The sequence below is a fragment of the Choloepus didactylus genome, chromosome 8 (assembly GCF_015220235.1).
Source record: "Choloepus didactylus isolate mChoDid1 chromosome 8, mChoDid1.pri, whole genome shotgun sequence".
Taxonomy (NCBI): Eukaryota; Metazoa; Chordata; class Mammalia; order Pilosa; family Megalonychidae; genus Choloepus; species Choloepus didactylus.
Genome location: NC_051314.1, coordinates 67,391,137 through 67,412,906, shown reverse-complemented (window position 1 = coordinate 67,412,906; position 21,770 = coordinate 67,391,137). Strand labels below are relative to the sequence as shown.

Below are 21,770 nucleotides of genomic sequence, written 5' to 3'. Positions count from 1 at the left end.
GTAGGGGACCTAGAGATAGACAACAGCTAGTAAAGGGGGAACAATAATCTAATAAGAACAGGTAAGCTATTGAGGGTAATCTTAATGTTATGGGAATGTTCAGGAATGATTATGGTTTGTAAATTTTCTTGGGTATGGTAGGAACATGTTGGAAGCAATACAGTTATTTTACGTTACTTGATTTTCTTATTCCTTTGTTATGGTTTGTTAATTTTCTTGGAGTAGGGTTAGGGACATGTTGGAAGCAATGCAGTTATTTTAGATTATTTGTTTTTCTTATTCCTTTGTTTTGTTTTGTTTGAGTTTTTTGATAAAGTAAAAAAAAGCAATATTCTTTAATTGGTTCTTTAGTAATATAAATAACATGGTGACCATTTGATGTGAAAATTGAGTCTTATAGTCTAGTTTGCCATTTTGAAATGAAAAATCAGTGAGACTGACTATATGGATCAACCTAGAGAATTGTGCTTTATAGAAAAACCCAGGGAAGATATCAAGGGAATACTAGTTTTTCAACATTTTATGCTTAAAATTTGGGAATCCAATTAATAAAAATCAATTGACACACCCATAAAAAAAAAATCAAAAGGTTATCAACTTGAAACTCAGTGTCTTGTTCTATTGTATGAAATGAGAGCTTTATGTTTCCTTTCTAGTTCTTGAAATTAAACTCAAGTTTTTCCTCTCTTCAGGTGCAGAGAATGTAGAACGGGTATTGGTTACTGTCATCCAAGGAGCGGTTGAATACCCAGATCCAATTGCACAAAAAACATGTTTTATCATCCTCTCAAAGTTGGTAGAACTCTGGGGTAAGATCATTTTTTTTTTAAATTTCAATTCCCAAACCTGTTTTCTAAGACTCTTAGAGATGAAATGGAACCCTAACATAGACAGGTGCTGGGAGTTGATTTCCCCAATATAAATTAGTTGACTTTCTTTTTATATAAGATGAAAATTGAATTCTCTTAACAGGAGGTAAAGATGGACCAGTGGGATTTGCTGATTTTGTTTATAAGCACATTGTCCCCGCATGTTTCCTAGCACCTTTAAAGCAAACCTTTGACCTGGCAGATGCACAAACAGTATTGGTAAGCACCCACAAATTTTTGTTTACTTTGCAAAGATTTCATATCCTTTAACTCACAATTTCTTCTTTAATGATAAGTTGATTATATTATTGCTCATTGGTTTTTTGTTTTTGTTTTTGTTTTTTTAGTTCAATAATTTCAGATTCAGATTTATTTTTACAAGGTTGATGATGTCCTGGACCTTTTGTAGATTCTTATTAAATCCCACTGCTAAAGTTGAATTGGTAAAATCCAGCTCCTTTAACTTTTAACAACAAAGACTCTTTTCAGTACCATGGAATGGTACCTGATAGAAAAATTCTTTGAAGATTTACTTAGCCATTAATTTCCATAACTTCCTACTACTTCCATTCTAAAACTTGTGCTTAATGTCTTTTCTCTAAAATAGAACAACTTTCTTTTCTCTATATAGTTTCCTCAGATCTCATCTTCAGAATCCTTACCTTGACTGTGTCAGGCAATTAGTCACCCTTTTCTCACTTCCCCACAACTTAGTAAGATTTAGATTTCATAATTGTAATTTATTACATTAATATAGCACTTTTCTGTGGGGTCCCCTCCCCATTTTTTGTATCTCAACTCAGTCCACCTGCCTATTCCCTTCCTCCTTCCATCCTTTCTCTGGGGTGAATATTAATTAGCATCAACCAATGAAATAAACAAGGGGAAATAAACAGAAAAGTTGGCTCAGTAACCAAGAATTGGCCATATTAAAATTCTTAAACTTCTTTTTCACAGGCTTTATCTGAATGTGCAGTGACACTGAAAACAATTCATCTCAAACGAGTAAGCTCTTTGTACCCCGTTCCCTTTTGTTTTCATCTCACACATAGATACTGGTTTGTTAAGTTTTAATCATGTTCACCTCATCTATTTCTTGAAAACTATCATTTGCAAAAGATAATTAGCTTCAGTTTTTACTTTTTTGAATGAAAACAGCAGTATCCATTATTGTCCTTTGTGTTTTTGGGGGGAACAAGAAGGTTAAAACATGTTGTAGTTTGACAAAAAATGTGAAAAATCTTAACCAAGATTTCCAGATCCAGATTTCACAATTTAATAGGCTTTCTGACAGCTAGATTTCTCCAGCTTCTTAATTGCAAATGATTAGAGCACTACACAGTTTCAGAATGGCCTGTTTTTCTTTATCAGCCAATCTAATTATTTGTACAAACTGTGAGTCTGGACTTGAAACTAGCTGGTGTGTTGTTTGTCTTATACAGTATCCTTAAATAACTTGAATTAGTTGCTAACATTTAAAAATCAAGTGATTTTTTAATAAAAATTCCTATCTCCAACTTCTCTCAAAGACAAAATGCCAGCATAGCACAGGCATTCCCACATAGCTACAGTCAGCTAAAGAGTCCTCCTCATCTAGAGAAAGCATGAGCTCTCTAGTTCGCCAGTGTCCATTCAGCCCACTCATTTATACTTGAGTTTTTTACTTTAATAGAGCTTTGAATGGTTTTCAGTTCAGCAGCATTTTCTCTTTACTTACTGAATGTTAGGGTAAGGGGTGTGTGTGTGTGCAGCAAAGGAGCTATACAAAGACCCCTCTCCCATATTTATGGGGCTCCAAGTCATGGGAGATCAGTGCATGAATAATTCTCAATGGATTATATAAGTACTTTAATTAATAGAGATGTATAAAATACAGTGGGACTAAAGATCAAATGGCACTTTTGCCTATGGGAAATCTTAAGGAAGTGATAAGAAATAATTGATTTTTTTTGATAGGCCTTAAGACATGTAGATTCATTGGACTGATAACAGGAGGAGCTCCTGCCATTCTGGGCAAAGTTTAAGTGGGTGTCTGAAGACAGATCAGATGTTGAATGGTTGATTTGGTAGAAAATAATAGAGTAATCCTGTTTAGCTAAAGTATGGAGGCACAAGAAATGGCTAAAATGTAAAATGGGACTGGTGGTATAAAAAGTTGGCAAGTCCTTATGAAGCTCATTACCACAAAGGAGAGTCTAAACTTGCATGTAATGGTGCCTAAGAGTCTCCCCCTGAGTACCTCTTTGTTGCTCAGATGTGGCCCTCTCTCTCTCTAACTGAGCCATCTCGACAGGTGAACTCGCTGCCCTCCCCCCTACGTGGGACCCGACTCCCGGGGGTATAAATCTCCCTAGCAATGCAGAGTATGACTCCCAGGGATGAATGTGGACCCGGCATCGTGGGACTGAGAGTATCTTCTTGACCAAAAGGGGGATGCAAAATGAGACGAAATAGTTTCAGTGGCTGAGAGATTTCAAATGGAGTCGAGAGGTCACTCTGGTGGACATTCTTATGCACTATATAGATAACACCTCTTAGGCTTTAATGTATTGGAATAGCTAGAAGTAAATACCTGAAACTACCAAACTCCAACCCAGCAGTCTGGACTCCTGAAGACAATTATATAATAATGTAGATTACAAGGGGTGACAGTGTGATTGTGAAGACCTTGTGGATCACACCCCCTTTATCTAGTGTATAGATGAGTAGAAAAATGGGGATAAAAACTAAAGGACAAATGGGGTGGGATGGGGGAATGATTTGGGTGTTCTTTTTTCACTTCTATGTTTTATTCTTGCTCTGGCTCTTTCTGATGTAAGGAAAATGTTCAGAGATAGATTGTGGTGATGAACGCATAACTGTGTTATCATACTGTGGACAGTGGATTGTATACCATGGATGATTGTATGGTGTGTGAATGTATTTCAATAAAACTGAATTTAATAAAAAAATTAAAAAAGTTGGCAAGTCACTCAGTAGGTAGTAAGCATTGTCGTTTAGTATAGCTAGGTAGAAAAAGTGTTTGGAGAGCAGTTTGGAATATGGTTCAAAGCAGTCAAAACTAAATATTGATTGTGGGGTCCTCAGTGTATATTTAATCAAGGTAAGGCTGTAAGAATGAATTAGACTTTCTGAGACCAGAGACAGAACCTTGAGTAAACAAAGATTGAAGAGAAAGCTAGTAGAATCAGAGGTAGGAGTATCATGAAAGCTAAGGGAAGAGATCCTCTAGAGGGGAGATTGTTTGACATTGTTGGATGCTAGAAAGCCACGAAGATGCAGAATGGAAAGAAACAGAATGGTATTTACAGTTCAGATAACTGCCCACAGAAGTCATAATTTAAACACACACAGAACTGAATCGAATGGAATTCTCTGTTGTACTTGAAAATACATTTTGCTTCATTGGTCTGTTTTCATATTCTTTTGACTGACTTCCTATTGAGGTACAAGTTTGCTTTTCCTAATTAAAAAAAATGTTATACTCTGTTTTTAAGTGGTAACAGTGGGTTTAAATAATTTCATGAGCAGTTTATAGGAAGGAAACATAGGGAAGAAAGACCAAATAAAGAGGTAAGAAGGAAGTAGTAAGTACCTGAGAAACATTCAGAAATGATGTTACTTCCATTTGATTAAGAACAGGTTTCCTTTGAAGGGTCATTAAATTGTGACCTAGAACCATTGGGTTAGAGGACCAGATGTCAAGGTAGAGGAAGAAATGTAAAGAAATCCTTTGATTCAAGGGCAGTAGTATTAAATAGGAAATCCAGATGTTAATGCAGGAAGGAGTATATTGAGGAGAGATGGATTGCTTTCCTTGCCTTAAGTTGGGCCAGGTTGGGGGTCATCAACATTAAAGCCTTCCAGGTCTGTTTGAAAGTGAAATTAATTCCCCCCCCCCCCTAAATATTAGATTTGTTACTTTTGCTTGAGGCCATCCTTTCAGAAATAACATTGCTGTAGGAGAACCATTTTCTAATTGGATCTTAGGTTCTGGGTTGTGGTTTCCTCATCTGTTCCACCTGGCTGCTATATTCCTATTTCCTAGTTTGTTGAACAGAAATAATAAAATAGCTTTTTAGCTATTATCCCCTAACATACATTTTTTTCTCTCTTACTTATATTTTCATATCTAAAGGTGGTTATTACCCATTATTAATGTCATGAAGAAAATAATTTAGTTATAATTATCCTTTAATTTTCAGGGCCCAGAATGTGTTCAGTATCTGCAACAGGAATACCTGCCCTCCTTGCAAGTAGCTCCAGAAATAATTCAGGTAAGAGCCATCATAATGATTTTTGTTTTTAATGTAATTAAAGAAATATAACTTTATAATTCAGTCTAAATTTTGATTCAAGAAAGCTAAACTACATTCAATTTGATGTTTTATCATTATAGAATAAAACAAGAGTACTTAGCCTGGAGTCCAAAACTCAGGGGGTCCCTGAAATTGAATGGAAAAAACATTATATTTTTATTTTCACTAACGTTTAAAAGAAATTTAGGTTTCCTGCTGTTGTGAATGTAGGCAACAAATCACAATATACTGGCATTACCTGTGACTTTGTCACTAATAGAAATCACAGATGTTTTTATATCGCACTAATTGTTGCAGATATCTCAAATATGATTTAGACTCATCATTTTTAAATTATTAAAGTTATTAGATATGCCTTCAAACCCTGTTATTTAATGAGTTATTAAGTCTATTAATTATTCTACCACACTTTAAATATATTGGTAACCAAATTTAATGTAAATATTGTTTTCTTTTATAATCCCATGTATTTTATTTTATACATTTTAAAATTATTTTTATTTGAATTAGATTAATTCTACGTTTACAGAAAAATCGTAAAAAATACAGTGTTCCTGTATACCCCCCTGTTGTTGACACTTTTGTATTATTGTGGTACCTTTGTTGCAATTGATGAAAGAGTATTAAAATAGCACTATTAACTGTAGTCCATAGTTTACATTAGGTGTATTTTTTCCCCATATACCACCCTATTATTAACACTTTGTATTAGTGCCATACATTTAATTCATGAAAGAATATTCTTATTACTGGTACTATTAATCCCAGTCCATCGTCCACAACTGGGTTCACTGTGTTACGCAGATCCATGTTTTATCTTCTAACTTCCCATTCTAGTAACATACACAACCCAAAAATATTTTTAAGGGAGTCTAATAGGCTTCAACAGATCACCAAAAGGGACCATAGCACAAATCTATTAGGAAGAGCCTCTCTTCTGAAGGTTTATGACAAGTAGTTATTTAGAGTTCTTGTCCATTAGCACATGGAACTGATACTTTCAATTAAGACTAAAATTAGAATTGTTTCTTCAGTATAAGTGTTTTTAGAAAGTTTTTATAATGCTGTTTTATGAGGCATTTAAAAAAATTGAGAAATAGGACAGAAAATCTCATGTAAGTCATCATAAAACTCATTTTTAATGAATTTATAATCTTATTTCATAAGATACTACCTTCAACTTTGACGGTATTAACGAACTTTCCCATATCATTTGTTACAGAGGTACAAGTACATTCATAATTTAAAGAAAACAATTACTAATTACTCATGCAACATTAATTCACATCAAAAGTACAAATATGGCATTCATATTTGAACAGCTAAATTCTTATTGTAGATTGCTAAATGAAGCAAAATTGTTATTGTATTTTTATCTAATAATTTGATTGTAAAAGATGTTATTAACAATCCCAAGTTTTTCCTTTTTCATACACCTTCTGGTATCTTTTGTGGAATTCTTTTTGGAAGAATTATCTCATTTTGTTTTGGTCTAGCTTCTGCTCAGTTATCACTCGTATCGGTGAAAACAGCCATAGCAGTGTGTTTTAATTCCTGCTCACCCTACCCAGGTGTGAATGAACCTTTCCTGGGAGAGGCATGTTCTCAAAAATGAAAGTACCTGATGGGGCTGTGCTTTAGTCATGACACCCCTGACAAATACTACATTTCAAAATGTCAAGAAACTTTTGAGATGAGAAGCGTTTGGGTTACAGTAAGAATACTGTAGATTTGAATTATGACAGATTTAATATAAATATACTCATTCTTTTCTCTCTCACCTATCCCATCCTGGCCCCCAGGAGTTTTGTCAAGCACTTCAGCAGCCTGATGCTAAAGTTTTTAAAAATTACTTAAAGGTAGGTGTTCAGAAAATCTACATCTCTTTATACAATTAGGTGATATTTCTGAGTCAAAGGAGAGTACATACCATAGGATAGTGTGTCATGCTGTAATTTGATCACCTATCACTTATTTTGGGATTTCTGCTTCTAGGAATCGGAAGTTCTAGTTGTTATACTTAAGAGTTTTCTGTGAAGCCCCTTTCAACTGAGCTGTTGCAAAAGATCATAATAAGTTAAATAAGTGCACTGAATATGTGCATGCCTGAGTATACAGGTATGAAAATGGCAGTTGTATATGTCTGTGATGTAATTAAATAGGAACCCTAAAGGATTAGGAGAACAAGAAATGTTTAAGAAAGTTGCCCATGTTGAATTGAAAGGAACGATCTAAAAAATATATAAACAGAAGTATGAGTTTCTTGGTCATATCTGATTTTGAAACTTCTGAATTAGAAAACAGACAAAAAGTGGAATCCTCAGATTTAGCCATTAGAGGCTCTTTTTACTTTCATAAAAGCACTGAATTTATAAAACAAAAACCTGCAAGTTGGCAAGAAGTACCAAATGTTTATTTGGTAATCATATTTGCAGTTAAGTCCATGAGACAAAACTGTCTTACTTTCATCCGGGTGATTGGTCATTCAGCACTTTGACTGTTTTTAATGTACCAGATAATGTGCTAAGTACTGCATATACCAATATTTACCTGCCCACAAGGAGCTCCTAGTCCCAAAGTTATAGTGTGACAGGATGAGAAGCTGTTCTTTATTTTTGTTTACTATCTTCATTCAACAAATTTGAATGCTTAATTTCTTGGTAGCTGGTAATTTAGTGATTAAGTTCCTGGTTCTTCCTTGAATTCACTTATGAATTCAGTAGAATTCTTAAGTCAAGGGGCTCTGCTAAGTAAGTCATTGTGTCATCCTTTGATTGTGGCTGTACGATCTTCCCTTGTCAGTTCTTTTCCTCATAATAGTTTGTCAGTTTAAATGTCTCTTCAAAGAGTTTGTGAGTAGAATATTTAGAATTTTCATTTACCTTTGGGAACTCCTCCCCACCTCCCCACCCCTGCCAAAAGCAAAGTGCCTGTGGAGGTAACACCTACATTAAATAACTGATCAAAGTAGATTAAAGGACTCAAAATTTTTACTTTGAATAAGAAGTACCTGTAACAGTAGTTCTAGGTACATTGTAGGAGGTCATGCTCCAAATGTATTTATCTATACAGTATTTATAAAATGTCTTCCCCCCAAACCCAGCTTCTTTTCCTTCTTATTGCCCTATTGATGATAGCATCATTATTCTAATTGGAAAAATGAAGTTACTTCTCTTTTGCCCATTCTCTTCATATCCAGTTGGTACTTAGATCTTGCTGATTTCTCCTCTGTCTCACTTTCTTTCTGTCTACTGCTTCCACCCTAGTGTAGGCTTGTGTTATCTCACTCTGATCTCCTTTGCTTTGTTCTGTCCCATCTGATCCGGTCTGTTTGAAAGTCCTTTGAAATTCATGCCCCTTCCTCATAACCATCAATGTCTCCCCATCATTTAATAAGAATAAGTTCATGTTTCTTAGTTTGGCATTCAGTTTTTGTTTTTCTTTATTCTGATCTCAGTCTACCTTTCTGTTTTCTCTTGCAGGAGTGGGCTTTGATATTCTTGCTCTTCTTCAAAAACTCTGCCTTAATAGCAACCCTCCTTTATGAATCTTACTCATTCTTCTAGGCTTACCTCAAGCATGGCCTCCTTGTAGGGCTGTCTTTTGCTCATGTAGTGTTCATTCTTTTGTCTGAACTTAGTTAATAGATTATTTGTTACATGAATATCAAATCTACTAGGTTCTAGGGATACAATAATAAATACAGTTCTTGTCCTCAGCGAACTGCCTACCATTTATTATTCCTAATGCTCACTTGATATGTACCTGTTTAAGGTAGTATGTAATATTGGACCAGGGCCTAGTTCAATCTCTGGCCTACATATTTGTAGTTTCAGATTTTGATTTTGAAGTAGTTTATTATCATATAAATAATAAATTCCTTAAGGGATAACAACTGGCGTCTTTAAATTAGACATGTTTGTTTGTTTCTTAAACTTTAATTTCCCATTGTTAATTTTGCCAGTAGTGCCAATCAGTAAAAAGGTGTCAAGGTCATATTTTCCTGACCACTTGAATCTCAGAGCATTAGAAGTAATACTATATTTTCACAAATTTCCCATTTGATTGATGTTAACATATGTTACAACTGGAGTTTATCAAATGTTCCAGAGCAAAAAGTTCTCCCCTTGGATTATGTATAGATATTTGAAGCATGGTAGGTGTTTTAAAAACATCTATTGTATTTTACAAAAGAGTCATAAGCATTCAGTTAACTCATAACCGTTCTTCAGGTCAAAGGTGATATCTTTTGCCATCAGTACTAATTGTACTGTTTTATTCACAGGTATTCTTCCAGAGAGCAAAGCCCTAATGACTGGATCTCCCTGTGCCTACTTCATGATCAGGAATTCCAGTTAATAATTTATGAAAATGTGATTTTTGTGTGCCATTCACACTGACGTTGTTAACATCGCTTGAGTGTACTGCAGTATATGTATTGGTATTTTTCTGTAAATTGGATATAATATTCCCTAAATACAGGTATGTGACAACACAAGTTGCTTGCATGCCAACTCATTGTTCTGTATAAAAATGCTGTTAAAAGGTAAAGCAAAGTTATCCTTGTACCTTAATTTTTTTTTTTTTAATTTGAAACTTTGAGTCAATTCCTTTATAAAGACCACAGCAATGGAAGACTGTAATTTTTAATTGCTAAATATAAAATGTTTGAGAAATTTCATTTTCTTCAATGTGTGCAGACACATTAAATATGGGGGGAATACAACAATCAAAATAATTTTTTTGTAGCTAACCATTATATTTCTTTAAACTGTTTCAGTACTTACATGTATTCTACAAAAGATAATGGTTTCATAAATTAATTGATTTAAAAGTAGGTGTCGATGTTACACATTTTTTATAAAAATAAATAAATTTTATGTAGTGAAAATCCACTGTCTTTTTTGGAATTATTATAAATATTTTAGCCTTATTTTCTAGTTTCAATCTCTCCCTCATTTTCTATCTAAAGATTTGCAAATCTGAGGGTATGGATGCTTTATTTTACTTAACTATGCTATAAAAAGTTATGTTAATTAGAATGTTTTTAAAAAGCCTATGTGAATCTTTTCATAGAATTAAAAGTCCCAAGTTTCTTTTTTCTGAACCTTTTATTGGATTTACTTAGAGCAAATTATACCCATATGTTTATGATTCTTGTTAAGTAGTAGCTGCCCATTTAATTACTGGAAGCACTTTCCCTTGCCATCTCCCATTTTTATTTATGGGTACTCAAGAAAGCAAGAGGAAAAATCATAGTATCAGTAGTAAGTATCAGAAAATTAAGGAGAAAGGAGGAGCAGAACTGACCAGAATTACTTCAGTCATTTGAGTTTTAATTCTAAAAGCTCAATTATTGGGGGGGGGGGGGTGGGGGTTGTTTTCATTTTAGCCTTTGGTCCATTCATCCACAAGGGGTTTCATGGATGGGCTTCATTGGTCTATAAATTCCATAACCTAAAATTGTATTCTAAATTGTACACATGAACCTTTTTTCTGGGATTAATTCCAGAAGATATTTTAAACATTTTCCTTGCATCATGGAATAAAGGTACTAAACTAAGTTGGCAGTTAATTGTAAAAATAAATTATATAATATACAGTAGACTGTATATTATATTCAGTTTAAAAGTTTTAAAAAGTAGATAAGTGAGCTGGGTGCTTCTTTGGGTGTTCCCCTGTACTATGGGAGAAAAAATTGTGTCTATTGCAATATAGTAATTATTTAAAGTATACAAGTAGCATGGCTAGTGATTAAGAACTAAAACAACCTGACGCCAGATTGAGTAGGTTCCAATACTAGTTCCACCAGGAACTGGTAGAACCTTTGGCAATAAATAACCTCTCTGCTTCAGTTTTCCCATCTGTCAAGTAGGTAAAATAATGGCAGCCATCTCATAGGTGTTGTGATAATACAATGAATTGAGCATGAAAAGAACTTATTACATTACTTGGCACATAAAGGCTTATTAATTAACCATTATTACAGTACTATGAATTCCATATATTTAAAGGTGTTATCTCTTCCTTTTTCCTGGCTGTTAAACGCTGAAGATTTGAATGTGTTCAGAGCTAAGAGAAATCTAGACATGGGAATCAAGAGTCTGTAATATAAATTATAGCTCTTCATGTTATAATAATCATGCATAATACCCATTTTATTCCTTGAAGCACCCCAGAGCACTTTACTTACAGAGTACCATACCAATTAGAACACCCCATTCCATCACAAATAACCTTATTTGTATAATACTTTGTTTCCAAAGCAAGTACCCAAATAATTGTCTCAAGGGTGACTCTCACTGTTATTGGTGAGAAAATTTAGGCTAAAGGACTTGGGAATTTGTGTGACTTGACTATGGATCCACAGGGTTTTATGATACCTGGTCTAGTTCTGCGCCTAGCGTTTATTTAAATCTCAATGTTAAGTGGTTCGTTAAGTGTCTGGACTTTTAAGTATTTTCATGTGCATCATTTGCTGTGTGGTAAACATCAGTCAGGGCCTTTGGCTTTTGGCCTTTGGCTCAGTTAATCACATTTCCTTCCATACAACTTTAAACTCTGGGTTTTAATGTTGGAAGGAACTTTGACAAGTGTCTTCCTTTGTATCAGATATGGGAAAACTGAAATTGGTTGGAATTGTAAGCAATGAGACTTTGTTAAAATGATTCCATCATTTAAACATTGTTTGAAATTGTAATAAAGTATCTCCCTTTGTAACAACTCATTAGAGTTGGCTTTTGTTATCTCCATTGTGCATAAGATTAAAAACAGGTTTACAGAGGTAAGAAATTTGCTTTGGATCAGTAATTGGCAGAGAACTGGGACTGGAACCCCAGGATCAAAAGACTCTGCTCTTAACTACTCTGCCATGGTTTCACATTTCTTTCGTGGTTGCAGTAGTATCACCTGGAAGAAGCCCCCTTTCTCCTCTTCACTTAGAAATTTAGTCCTGACTTCACCAGGAGTCACGGCACCCTCACCTTATGTAAGAAATCAGTCCTGCAGTGGGCAGAAGGAAACCCTCTCCAGGGAATAGCTGCTTAAGATCTTAACTCATAAACATTGCAGGACCTGGTTTTAATACCTCAGTTCTTCAATATTGACATTTTTCAAAATACAGAAGGAAGTACGTGAACATACATTAACAATTTCACGTCTGAATTATTCTGAGACGAAGCCAAAGTGGTCTTGGGAGATACAAATCGTCCCTCCAGGCTGATTCCTCGTGTATCCGGCATTCTGCCCTCCTTGTGAATATCTGAACGTAATCACTAGTTCAATTTCTGTCTTCCCCATTATTTCTGCACTCCGCACTCTGCCTTCTGGCGCTCAGGGACCGGGCGGGTTTTGCAGTTGTGGGAATCTGAATCGTGTTCACCGCCTAGGGGTCTCCAAGTCCTACCTTCAGAGTAAGGGGGCGGGCACACACAGAATAAAGGAGGCGGGCCGGGTTCCCAGATATTCCCATCCTCCCCGCCCCTCGCAGCGGCGGCCGGGCGTGCGCGCGTACGCACGCGCACCCGCGAGCGGCGGCCGTCGTCAGGCGGTGCCTATTCTGGGCTCGGGAAGCCGGAAGTCTCCGTGTCCCGGACGCGAGGAGGCCGAGGGAGCGCTGTGGCTGTGGCGCTGAGGGGACCGGGCTCGGTAAGGGGGGCATAGCGGTCGGAGGGACGGCAGAGGGCTAAGATGACCCCTCGCGGAGTGTTTCCGTCCCCTTTGGGAGGGTGGGCTGCTGAGTCAGAGCGGGGGCGGGGCGGGCGACCCGAGAAGCCCCGCACGACCCGAGGCCGAGCCCTCCCCGGACCCTGGCGGTGCCGACACCGCCTCCCGGGTGTTTGGACCGTCCGAAGCCGAGGTGGAGTGGTTGCGCGAGCCCGGTCCACTCCATCTCGGCTCCTCGCTCCACTGGCGCCCCTCTGGTCTGCAGCCCGGGGCCCTCCTGGGTCCCAGCGGCGTTGGGCAAGGAGTGGAGGTGTCCGTTATCCGGGCTGGGCCCGGGTTGCCTCTTTTCTTTAGAGTTAGGCTCATCCCTTTTCTAGCTCTTTCTGAGTGTTGACAGTACCGGCAGTTTAAAACTAGTTAGATCCTTCGGGCAATGGATTTGAAAAACGTTTCATTAGAGTTTTAATGATGTTAAAAGCAGAGTTTGACTCACTGGAAGCTAGAAGCTGACGATTTTTTAATATATACAGATAAAATGCAAAATCTCAAACGTTACCTTGCCCCACGTCGACCTAGCTTATGGGTTTATTTTCTAATCCGTTTCCTAGGTATTTTCAGTAGGTGACCTCAAAACAAGTTCTATCCAGATATTGTCAAATATATAACTGAAGATTGACCTTTTCATTCTGTAACCTGAATATAATATCTGTTTAATAAATGATTCCCACAGCTGTACAGTTTGGAAATCCTTGAACTTTGTCCATATACCGTTTTCATCTCTGCACAAATAACTTTCGTTTTGAACAGTATAAGGAAGTACACGCAGGACAGCGTCACCGGGAACATACTTGTTGAGTTCCTGCCTGTACTCTGTCACAGATTTGGGAAGATTTATATACCAAGCACCTTGTGGATGTGCTGAGTCATGTTTAGCGTGCTGTTATTGTGCGATTAGTGACAGCTTTAAAAGATGATTTCTCTGATTGTTGTGAAACCACAATTTTATGTCAGCATATAGGGAGCAGATCTGTGTGATTTGCTTTATATTATCCACTAGGTACATGTAGGTGCCTAGGGATACTATTTGTCATTTGCCGTTACCTTTAAAAAGCAAAATTACATTAACTAAGGAAGGTTTTACATCAGATATTAGAGTAGTTTATCATCACCTCTTAAATGCAGTTACTGAAAAACGTATTTTCGTTTGTTGTGAAAGGGAATCTTATTTTTATTGCTTACTTCCAATAAATTACTTTATGGTGCTAAAATTGAGAAATCCATCCTCATATACCACAGATTGGTGAAATTTAGACCCTGGCTGTTCTGTATTTTCCTAACCCTACTGGGAATATTGGCAGTCATTAGTTCATCACTGATTACCTAGTCCAACATTGTACTCTTTGTCCAAACTTACTAAAATCTGTGTTTCCATCTGAGATTATGGAAGGTTTAAGGTGGCATGATGGGACAAGTATTTATGCTGTGTTAGCAAACCATGTTTATTCAAACATGGAACTCAAATATTTTTAATATTCTTATAGTTCTATAAGCTTTTCAATATTAAAGGGCAAGCCTAGGAGTGATTTTTTTTTAATTTTTTTTATTGTGACTTTTAACATATATACGTAACAGTGATAACTTTCAAACTATGATTTCACAAGTAGTTAGAGAGTAAATCTCAAAGAATATCATTGGTCACAGTTCCACAACTTCAGCCATTTCCATTATTGTAGAATATAGCATAGATAGAGAATGGTGTCATCTCTTGATGTACAGCTCAACAAGCAGTCATATAGATAATTTCAAAAATTGTTATGGGTTATACAGTTCCACAATTTCATTTCTTTCCTTATTATGCAACACGAGGTATATGCAGAAAGGTGAAGACATTCAAGGCGCAATTCAGTGAGCTGCTATAGAGCAAATCCCAAAGGATGCTATAGGCTACAGTTCTACCATCTCATTTACCTCCTTTCAGCCATCCCAACATCCCAGCATCCAAAAATATATGTATAATTGCATAAAGTTTCAGTATTTAGAGACCTTCCTTCAGTCTTTCTTGTTTTTTGCTATCTTTCCTCTCGCTTAATCTCTTTCTCCATCTTCAGGGCTGTCTAGGCAGTGAGCACCCTAACTTGTTCATGTTGAAAGGGGTGTCGACTGTATGGGGAACAGGGCTGCATCTGATAGTTAATCTTAAAGGGGCTGTTTCCTCTGGGTTTTAGGACTTGTCAGGTATAGGAACACTCTAGATTTAAGTTTCTGAAAGATAAAACTTAATGCATCTTTTATAGAATCTCAGGTAGGGACCTGGATATTTGGGGACACTTTTGGTATGGGCATGGCTTACTGTGGCCATTTGGGATGTCTAGCTAGAGCTTGCGTAAGAGAAACCTCCAGGATAGCCCCTTGACTCTACTTGGGATCTCCCAGCCACTGTAACCTTAGAATGTTACCTTTCTTTCCTCACCCCCCCCCCCTTTGGTCTAGTAGGTATTTTCACTCTTGCTGCTAGTGGCAGGCTCATTCTTGGGAATCATTTCCCACGTCGCCAAGGAGATTCTTCCCTGTGAGTCACGTCCCTTGTGGTGGTGGTGGTGGGGGAATTGTTAATGAATTTATTTGCTGAGTTGGGCTTAGAGAGAGAAAGGCCACATCTGAGCAACAACGAGCTTCCCTGGAGGTGCCTCTTAGGCATAATTATAGGAGGGCTCAGCCTCCTATTTACAACCCTAAGTTTCAAAAGAGCAGTCCTCAAGTCAAGGGCTTGGTTTATTAAGTAGTGGGTTCCTAACTTGACTTAATATATATTCTATCCCAAGATAAATGGTCAGTTTCTTACATTATATTCACTTAGTTGTACCATCATCATCACTCTCAACTTTAAACAGTTATCAAACACAGTACATCCCAGAGCTCTTATCGGCTGCTAATTATTCATCCCTAGTATTAGTGTACAGTTGATAAGATATTCCTATTAAATATAGTCATTAATATGTAATGGGTAGTTTTACATACTCTGTTGTTAACCCTCTACACCAGTGTCATACCTTTTAAATATATCATGCTAAGACTTATTTAGGTTTGTGGTGCTACTCTGTGGGATACTTGCCTTTAAACAACCATTTACAAACATGTTCACCAGTGCAACACTGATACTTATAATCCCATTAACAAACCATAGTCACTCCTGACCATTCCCATGCCATTGAGATCACCCTCATTATCACATCTGTACTATTAGATTATTGTTCCCCCTTCATTAGGTCCCGAATATCTCTAAGTCGCCTGTATTCTACATTATAAGACACTTATTTTGCATTTTTCACAGAGATCACATTAGTGGTAACATACAATTTCTCTCCTTTTGTGTCTCACTTATTTCATTCACCATTACGTCTTCAAGGTTCATCCATGTTGTCATGTTTCATGACCTCATTCCTTCTTACTGCCGCATAGAATTCCATCATGTGTGTATACCGCATTTTATTTATCCACTCATCTGTTGAAGGATATTTGGATTGTTTCCATGTCTTGGCAATTGTGAACAATGCCGCTATAAGCATCGGTGGGCAAATGTCTGTTTGCGTCACTGCTTTCAGATCTGGGTATATACCAAGAAGTGAAATTGTTGGATCATAGGGTAACCTGATATTTAGTTTTCTGAGGAGCTGCCAAACTGTCCTTCGGAGTGGCTGTACCATTATACAGTCCCACCAGCAATGAATAAGAGTTTCAGTTTCTCCACATCCTCTCCAGCATTTGTAGTTTCTTGTTTGTTTAATGGCAACCATTCTAATTGGCGTGAGATGATATCGCATTGTAGTCTTGATTTAAATCTCCTTAAAAGCTAGTGAAGATGGACATTTTTTCACGTGTTTTTTAGCCATCTATATTTCCTCTTCAGAGAAATGTCTTTTCATATCTTTTGCCCATTTTATAATTGGATTGTTTGTACTATTGACGTTGAGTTGTAGGATTTCTTTTTATATGCAAGATATCACTCTTTTATCAGATATATGGTTTCCAAATATTTTTTCCCATTAGGTTGACTGACTTTTTACATTTTTGACAAATTCCTTTGAGGTCCAGAAGCTTTTAATTTTGAGAAATTTCCATTTATCTGTTTTTTCTTTTGTTGCTTGTGCTTTGGGTATATAAGGTCTAAGAAACAACCTCCAATACTAGGTCTTGAAGATGTTTCTCTACATTATTTTCTAGGAGTTTTATGGTATTGTCTCTTATATTGAGGTCTTTGATACTGAGGATGTGAGATAGGGGTCCTCTTTCATTCTTTTGGATATGGATATCCAGTTCTCCCAGCCCATTTGTTGAAGATACTGTCATGCCCCAGTTCAGTGGATTTGGGGGCCTTATCAAAAATCAGTTGACCCTTGTTCTGAGGTCTATTTCAGAATTCACAATTCAATTCCATTCATCAGTATGTCTGTCTTTGTGCCAGTACCATGCTGTTTTGACTTCTGTGTTTTTATAGTAAGCTTCAAAGTCAGGAATGTAAGTCCTCCCACTTCGTTTTTCTTTTTTAGAATGTTTTTAGCAATCTGCAGCATCTTTCCTATACAAATAAATTTGATAACTAGTTTTTCCAAGTCTGCAAAGTAGGTTGTTGGAATTTTGATAGGAATTCCAATGAATCTGTAGATCAGTTTGGGTAGGATTGACATCGTAATGACTTTTAGCCTTTCTATCCATGAACATGCAATATTTTTCTATCTTTTTAGTACCCCTTCTGTTTTTTTTTTAGTAAAGTTATGTAATTTTCTGTGTAGAAGTCTTTTACATTCTTGGTTAAGTTTATTCCTAGGTACTTGATTTTTTTAGTTGCTATTGAGAATGGAATCCTTCTTGTCTCTTCAGTTAGGTCATTTCTAGTGTATAGGAACATTATGTGCATTAATCTTATATCCTGCTACTTTGCTAAATTTGTTAACTCAGGTAGCTGTGTCATCGATTTCTCAGGGTTTTCCAAATATAAAATCATATCATCTGCAAATAATGACAGTTTTATTTCTTCCTTTCCAATTTGGATGCCTTTTATTTCTTTGTCTTGCCGGATTGCTCCGGCTAGAACTTCTAGCACAATGTTCAATAACAGTAGTGACAACGGGCATGCTTGTCTCATTCCTGATCTTAGAGGGAAGGCTTTCAACCTCTGGCCATTGAGTATTATGCTGGCTGTGGGTTTTTCGTATATGCCCTTCATCATACTGAGAAAGTTTCCTTCAGTTCCTACCTTTTGAAGTGTTTTTATCAAAGAAGGATTCTGAATTTTGTCAAATGCGTTTTCAGCATCTTTGAGATGATCATTTGATTTTTCCCTTTTGATTTGTTAATGTGTTGTATTATATTGATTGATTTTCTTCTGTTGAACCATCATTGCATGCCTGGAATGAACCCCACTTGGTCATGGTGTATGATTTTTTAAATGTGTCTTTGGATTTGATTTGCAAGTATTTTGTTGAGAATTTTTGCATGTATATTCATTAGGGAGGTATGCCTGTAGTTTTCTTTTCTTATAGCATCTTTGTCTGCTTTTGGTATTAGAGTGTTGTTGGCTTCATAAAATGAGTTAGTCGTTTTCCATTTTCTTCAAATTTTTGAAAGCGTTTAAGTAGGATTGGTGTCATTTCTTTTTGGAAAGTTTGGTAGAATTCCCCTGTGAAGCCATCTGGCCCTGGGGTTTTATTTGTAGAAAGCTTTTTGATGACTGATTGGATCTCATTGCTTGTGATTGGTTTGTTGAGGTCTTCTGTTTCTTGTCTGGTCAGCCTAGGGTTCATGTGTTTACAGGAAATTAACCATTTCCTCTAAATTATCTAGCTTGTTGACATACAGCCATTCATGGTATCCTCTTATGGTTTTTAAAATTTTGGGGGGATCCACAGTAATGTCCCCCCTCTCATTACTTATTTTGTTTATTTGGGTCTTCTCTCTTTTTGACTTTCTCAGTCTAGCTAAGGGTTTGTCTGTCTTGTTAATCTTCTCAAAGAATCAGCTTTTGGTTTTATTTATTCTATTGTGTTTTTTTTTTCTCCATATCATTTATTTCTGCTTCAATCCTTATTATTTCTTTTCCTCTACTTGCTTTAGGATTGCTTTTCATTTTCTAGCTTCTGCAGTTGTTCCATTAGTTCTTCGATTTTAGCTCTTTCTTCCTTTTTAATATATGCATTTAGAGCTATAGATTTCCACCTCAACACTGCCTTCTCTGCATCCTATCAGTTTTGATATGTTCTGTTCTCATTTTCATTCATCTCTATATGTTTAGCAATTTCCCTTGCAATTTCTTCTTTGACCCACTGATTGTTCAGGAGCATGTTGTTTAACCTCCAGATATTTGCGAATTTCTAGACCTTTGTTGGTTATTGACTTCTAGTTGTATTCCATTGTGCTTTGAATAATTTCAGTCTTTTTAAATTTATTGAGGTTTGTTTTATGCCCCAGCATATGATCTATCCTGGAGAAAGTTCCATGAGCACTGGAGAAGAATTTATAACCTGGTGATTTGGGATGTAATGCTCTGTATATGTCTGTAAAGTCTAATTCATTCATCACATTGTTTAGGTTCTCGTTTTCCTTATTGGTCCTCTGTCTCGTTGATCTGTCTATAGGAGTGAGTGATGTATTGAAGTCTCACGCAATTGTTGTGGAAACATCTGTTTCTTCCTTCAATTTTGCCAATGTTTGTCTCATGTACTTTGGAGCACCTTGATTGGTTGCATAAACATTTATGATTGTTATTTCTTCTTGGTGAATTTCCCCTTTTATTAGTATACAGTGTCCTTCTTTGTCTCTTATGACATCCTTGCCTTTAAAGTCTATTTTATCTGAAATTAATATTGCTACCCGTGCTTTCTTTTGGCTATAGCTTGCATGGAATATTTTTTTCCATCCTTTCACTTTCAGCTTCTTTGTTTTGCAGGGTCTAAGCTGAGTCTCTTGTAAGCAACATATTGATGGTTCTTATTTTTTAATCCACTATGCCAATCTATATCTTTTAATTGGGGGGTTTAATCCATTCACATTCAGTGTTATTACTTAAAAGCAGTTCTTAAATTAGCCATCTTATCCTTTGGTTTTTATTTGTCAGATGTGTTTTTTCCGCTGTCTCTCTTTACTTCCTTTAAGTTGCCCTTATTAAAACTCTTCAGTTCTGTGCTGTTCTCCAGAACTCTCTCTCCTTTTTTTTAACTCAGCCGGTAGGGCTCCCTTTAGTGTTTCTTGTAGGGCAGGTCTCTTGTTAGCAAATTCTTAGCATTTGTTTGTGAAAATTTTAAACTCTTCCTCAATTATGAAGGAGAGCTTTGCTGAATAAAGAATTCTTGGCTGGCAATTTTTCTTTTTCAGAATTTTAAATATATCATACCACTGCATTCTCACCTCCATGGTGCCTGCATTCTCACCTCCATGGTGCCTGCTGAGTAGTCACTACTTAGTCTTATGTTGTTTCTCTTGTATGTGGTGAATTGCTTCTCTCTTGCTGCTTTCAGAACTTTCTGCTTCAGCATTTGACAGTCTAATCAGAATATGTCTCGGCATGGGTTTATTTGAATTTATTTTATTTGGAGTTCTTTGGGTGTTCTAGTTTGCTAATGCTGCCAGAATGCAAAACACCAGAAATGGATTGGCTTTTATAAAGGGGGTTTATTTGGTTACACATTTACAGTCTTAAGGCTATAAAGTATCCATTAGCAAAGGGTACCTTCACTGGAAAAAGGCCATTGGCATCCGGAAAACCTCTGTTAGCTGGGAAGGCATGTAGCTGGCATCTGCTTGCTTACAGGTTGCGTCTCAAAATGGCATTCTCCAAAATGTCTGCATCAGCTTCCCAACGGCCATCTTCAAAATGTCTGTCTCAGCTCCAGCTCACTATGAGTTCCTTCTGTCTGAGCTTATATAGTTCTCCAGTAAACTAAACAAGGCCCACACTGAATGGGCAGGGCCATGCCTCCATGGAAATTATCAAGTCTAGAGTTATCACCTACAGTTGGGTAGGTCACATCTCCACAGACACTGAACCAATAGGTTCCAATCCAGTCCACACTAATATGTCTGCCCCCACAAGAATGCAGTAAAGAATATGGCTTTTTCTGGGGGACACAAATATACAAACTGGCACATTGGGCATCCATGATTTGCATATTTATGTCATTTAGAAGGGTTGGGAGGTTTTCCCCAACAGTGTCTTTGTATACTCTTCCTAGCCCTTTTCTCGTCCCCTTGTGGAGCATTGATGATTCTTATATTTGTGTGCTTCATGTTCATCATTTCCCTGAGATCTATTTCAAATTTTTCCCTTTTTTTCACCATTCGTTCTTTTGTTCTTTCACTTCCCAAGTTCTGTGTCTCCTCTGGCTTTTTAATTTGGGCATTTGGGTTATCCAGATCGTCTGGTTTCTTCTTGTGCTTTATAATTTTCTGTTGTTTTTGGCCTCTTGGCATTTGCTTATCTTGATGGGGTTCTCTTAGGATGTGCAGCCTTGTTTGAACATTTATCTATAATTTGACAGAGCTTCAGCTTGGTGGAGTGTACTTTCCCTGACCTTACCAGTAGATGGCTCTCCTGAGCTTCCTCTTACCCTGAAGCCAGTTCTCCCCAATTTTGTCTATGCACTGTATAGGGGCCCAAACTATGTGGAGGCCCAATCGGTGTACCAGTTTTCTGTTTGCAGTGGGGACCGCCAGCCCTGTGGGTGGGGAGCATGCCCTGGGCAGTTTGGCAGGGAGTCTGCTCCAGGACACAGTGGTTCTGGCCATTCTCCTGGGGCTGTGGGTGGAGCAGCCTGAGGCCGCAAAGCTGCGCATCTCACCCTCCAGCTCAAACGCCCCACAGACACTCTCTGGTGGGGCGCCCATGAATCCCTGGGATTGGGGGAGATCTCCTGGCATTTCCATG

At 37.1% G+C, this 21,770-nt stretch overlaps 2 protein-coding genes across 5 annotated transcripts in view; both read left to right on the top strand.

The window, feature by feature from the left end:
- The window catches only part of XPOT (exportin for tRNA), a 271,525-nt gene extending 259,610 nt beyond the window's left edge, over positions 1 to 11,915 (top strand). For all 4 annotated transcript variants that reach the window (XM_037845729.1, XM_037845728.1, XM_037845727.1 and 1 more), the window contains 6 exons: positions 693 to 809; positions 973 to 1,088; positions 1,827 to 1,874; positions 5,075 to 5,146; positions 6,991 to 7,047; positions 9,474 to 11,915. In XM_037845729.1, coding sequence (XP_037701657.1) covers positions 693 to 809; positions 973 to 1,088; positions 1,827 to 1,874; positions 5,075 to 5,146; positions 6,991 to 7,047; positions 9,474 to 9,500 — 437 coding nt within the window. In that variant the 3' untranslated portion in view covers positions 9,501 to 11,915. The remainder of the gene's footprint in view (positions 1 to 692; positions 810 to 972; positions 1,089 to 1,826; positions 1,875 to 5,074; positions 5,147 to 6,990; positions 7,048 to 9,473) is intronic.
- An 811-nt stretch (positions 11,916 to 12,726) lies between these two features.
- The window catches only part of TBK1 (TANK binding kinase 1), an 83,803-nt gene continuing 74,759 nt past the window's right edge, over positions 12,727 to 21,770 (top strand). Inside the window, exon 1 of the mRNA XM_037846460.1 lies at positions 12,727 to 12,835. The gene's annotated coding sequence lies outside the window, so the exon portion shown is untranslated. The remainder of the gene's footprint in view (positions 12,836 to 21,770) is intronic.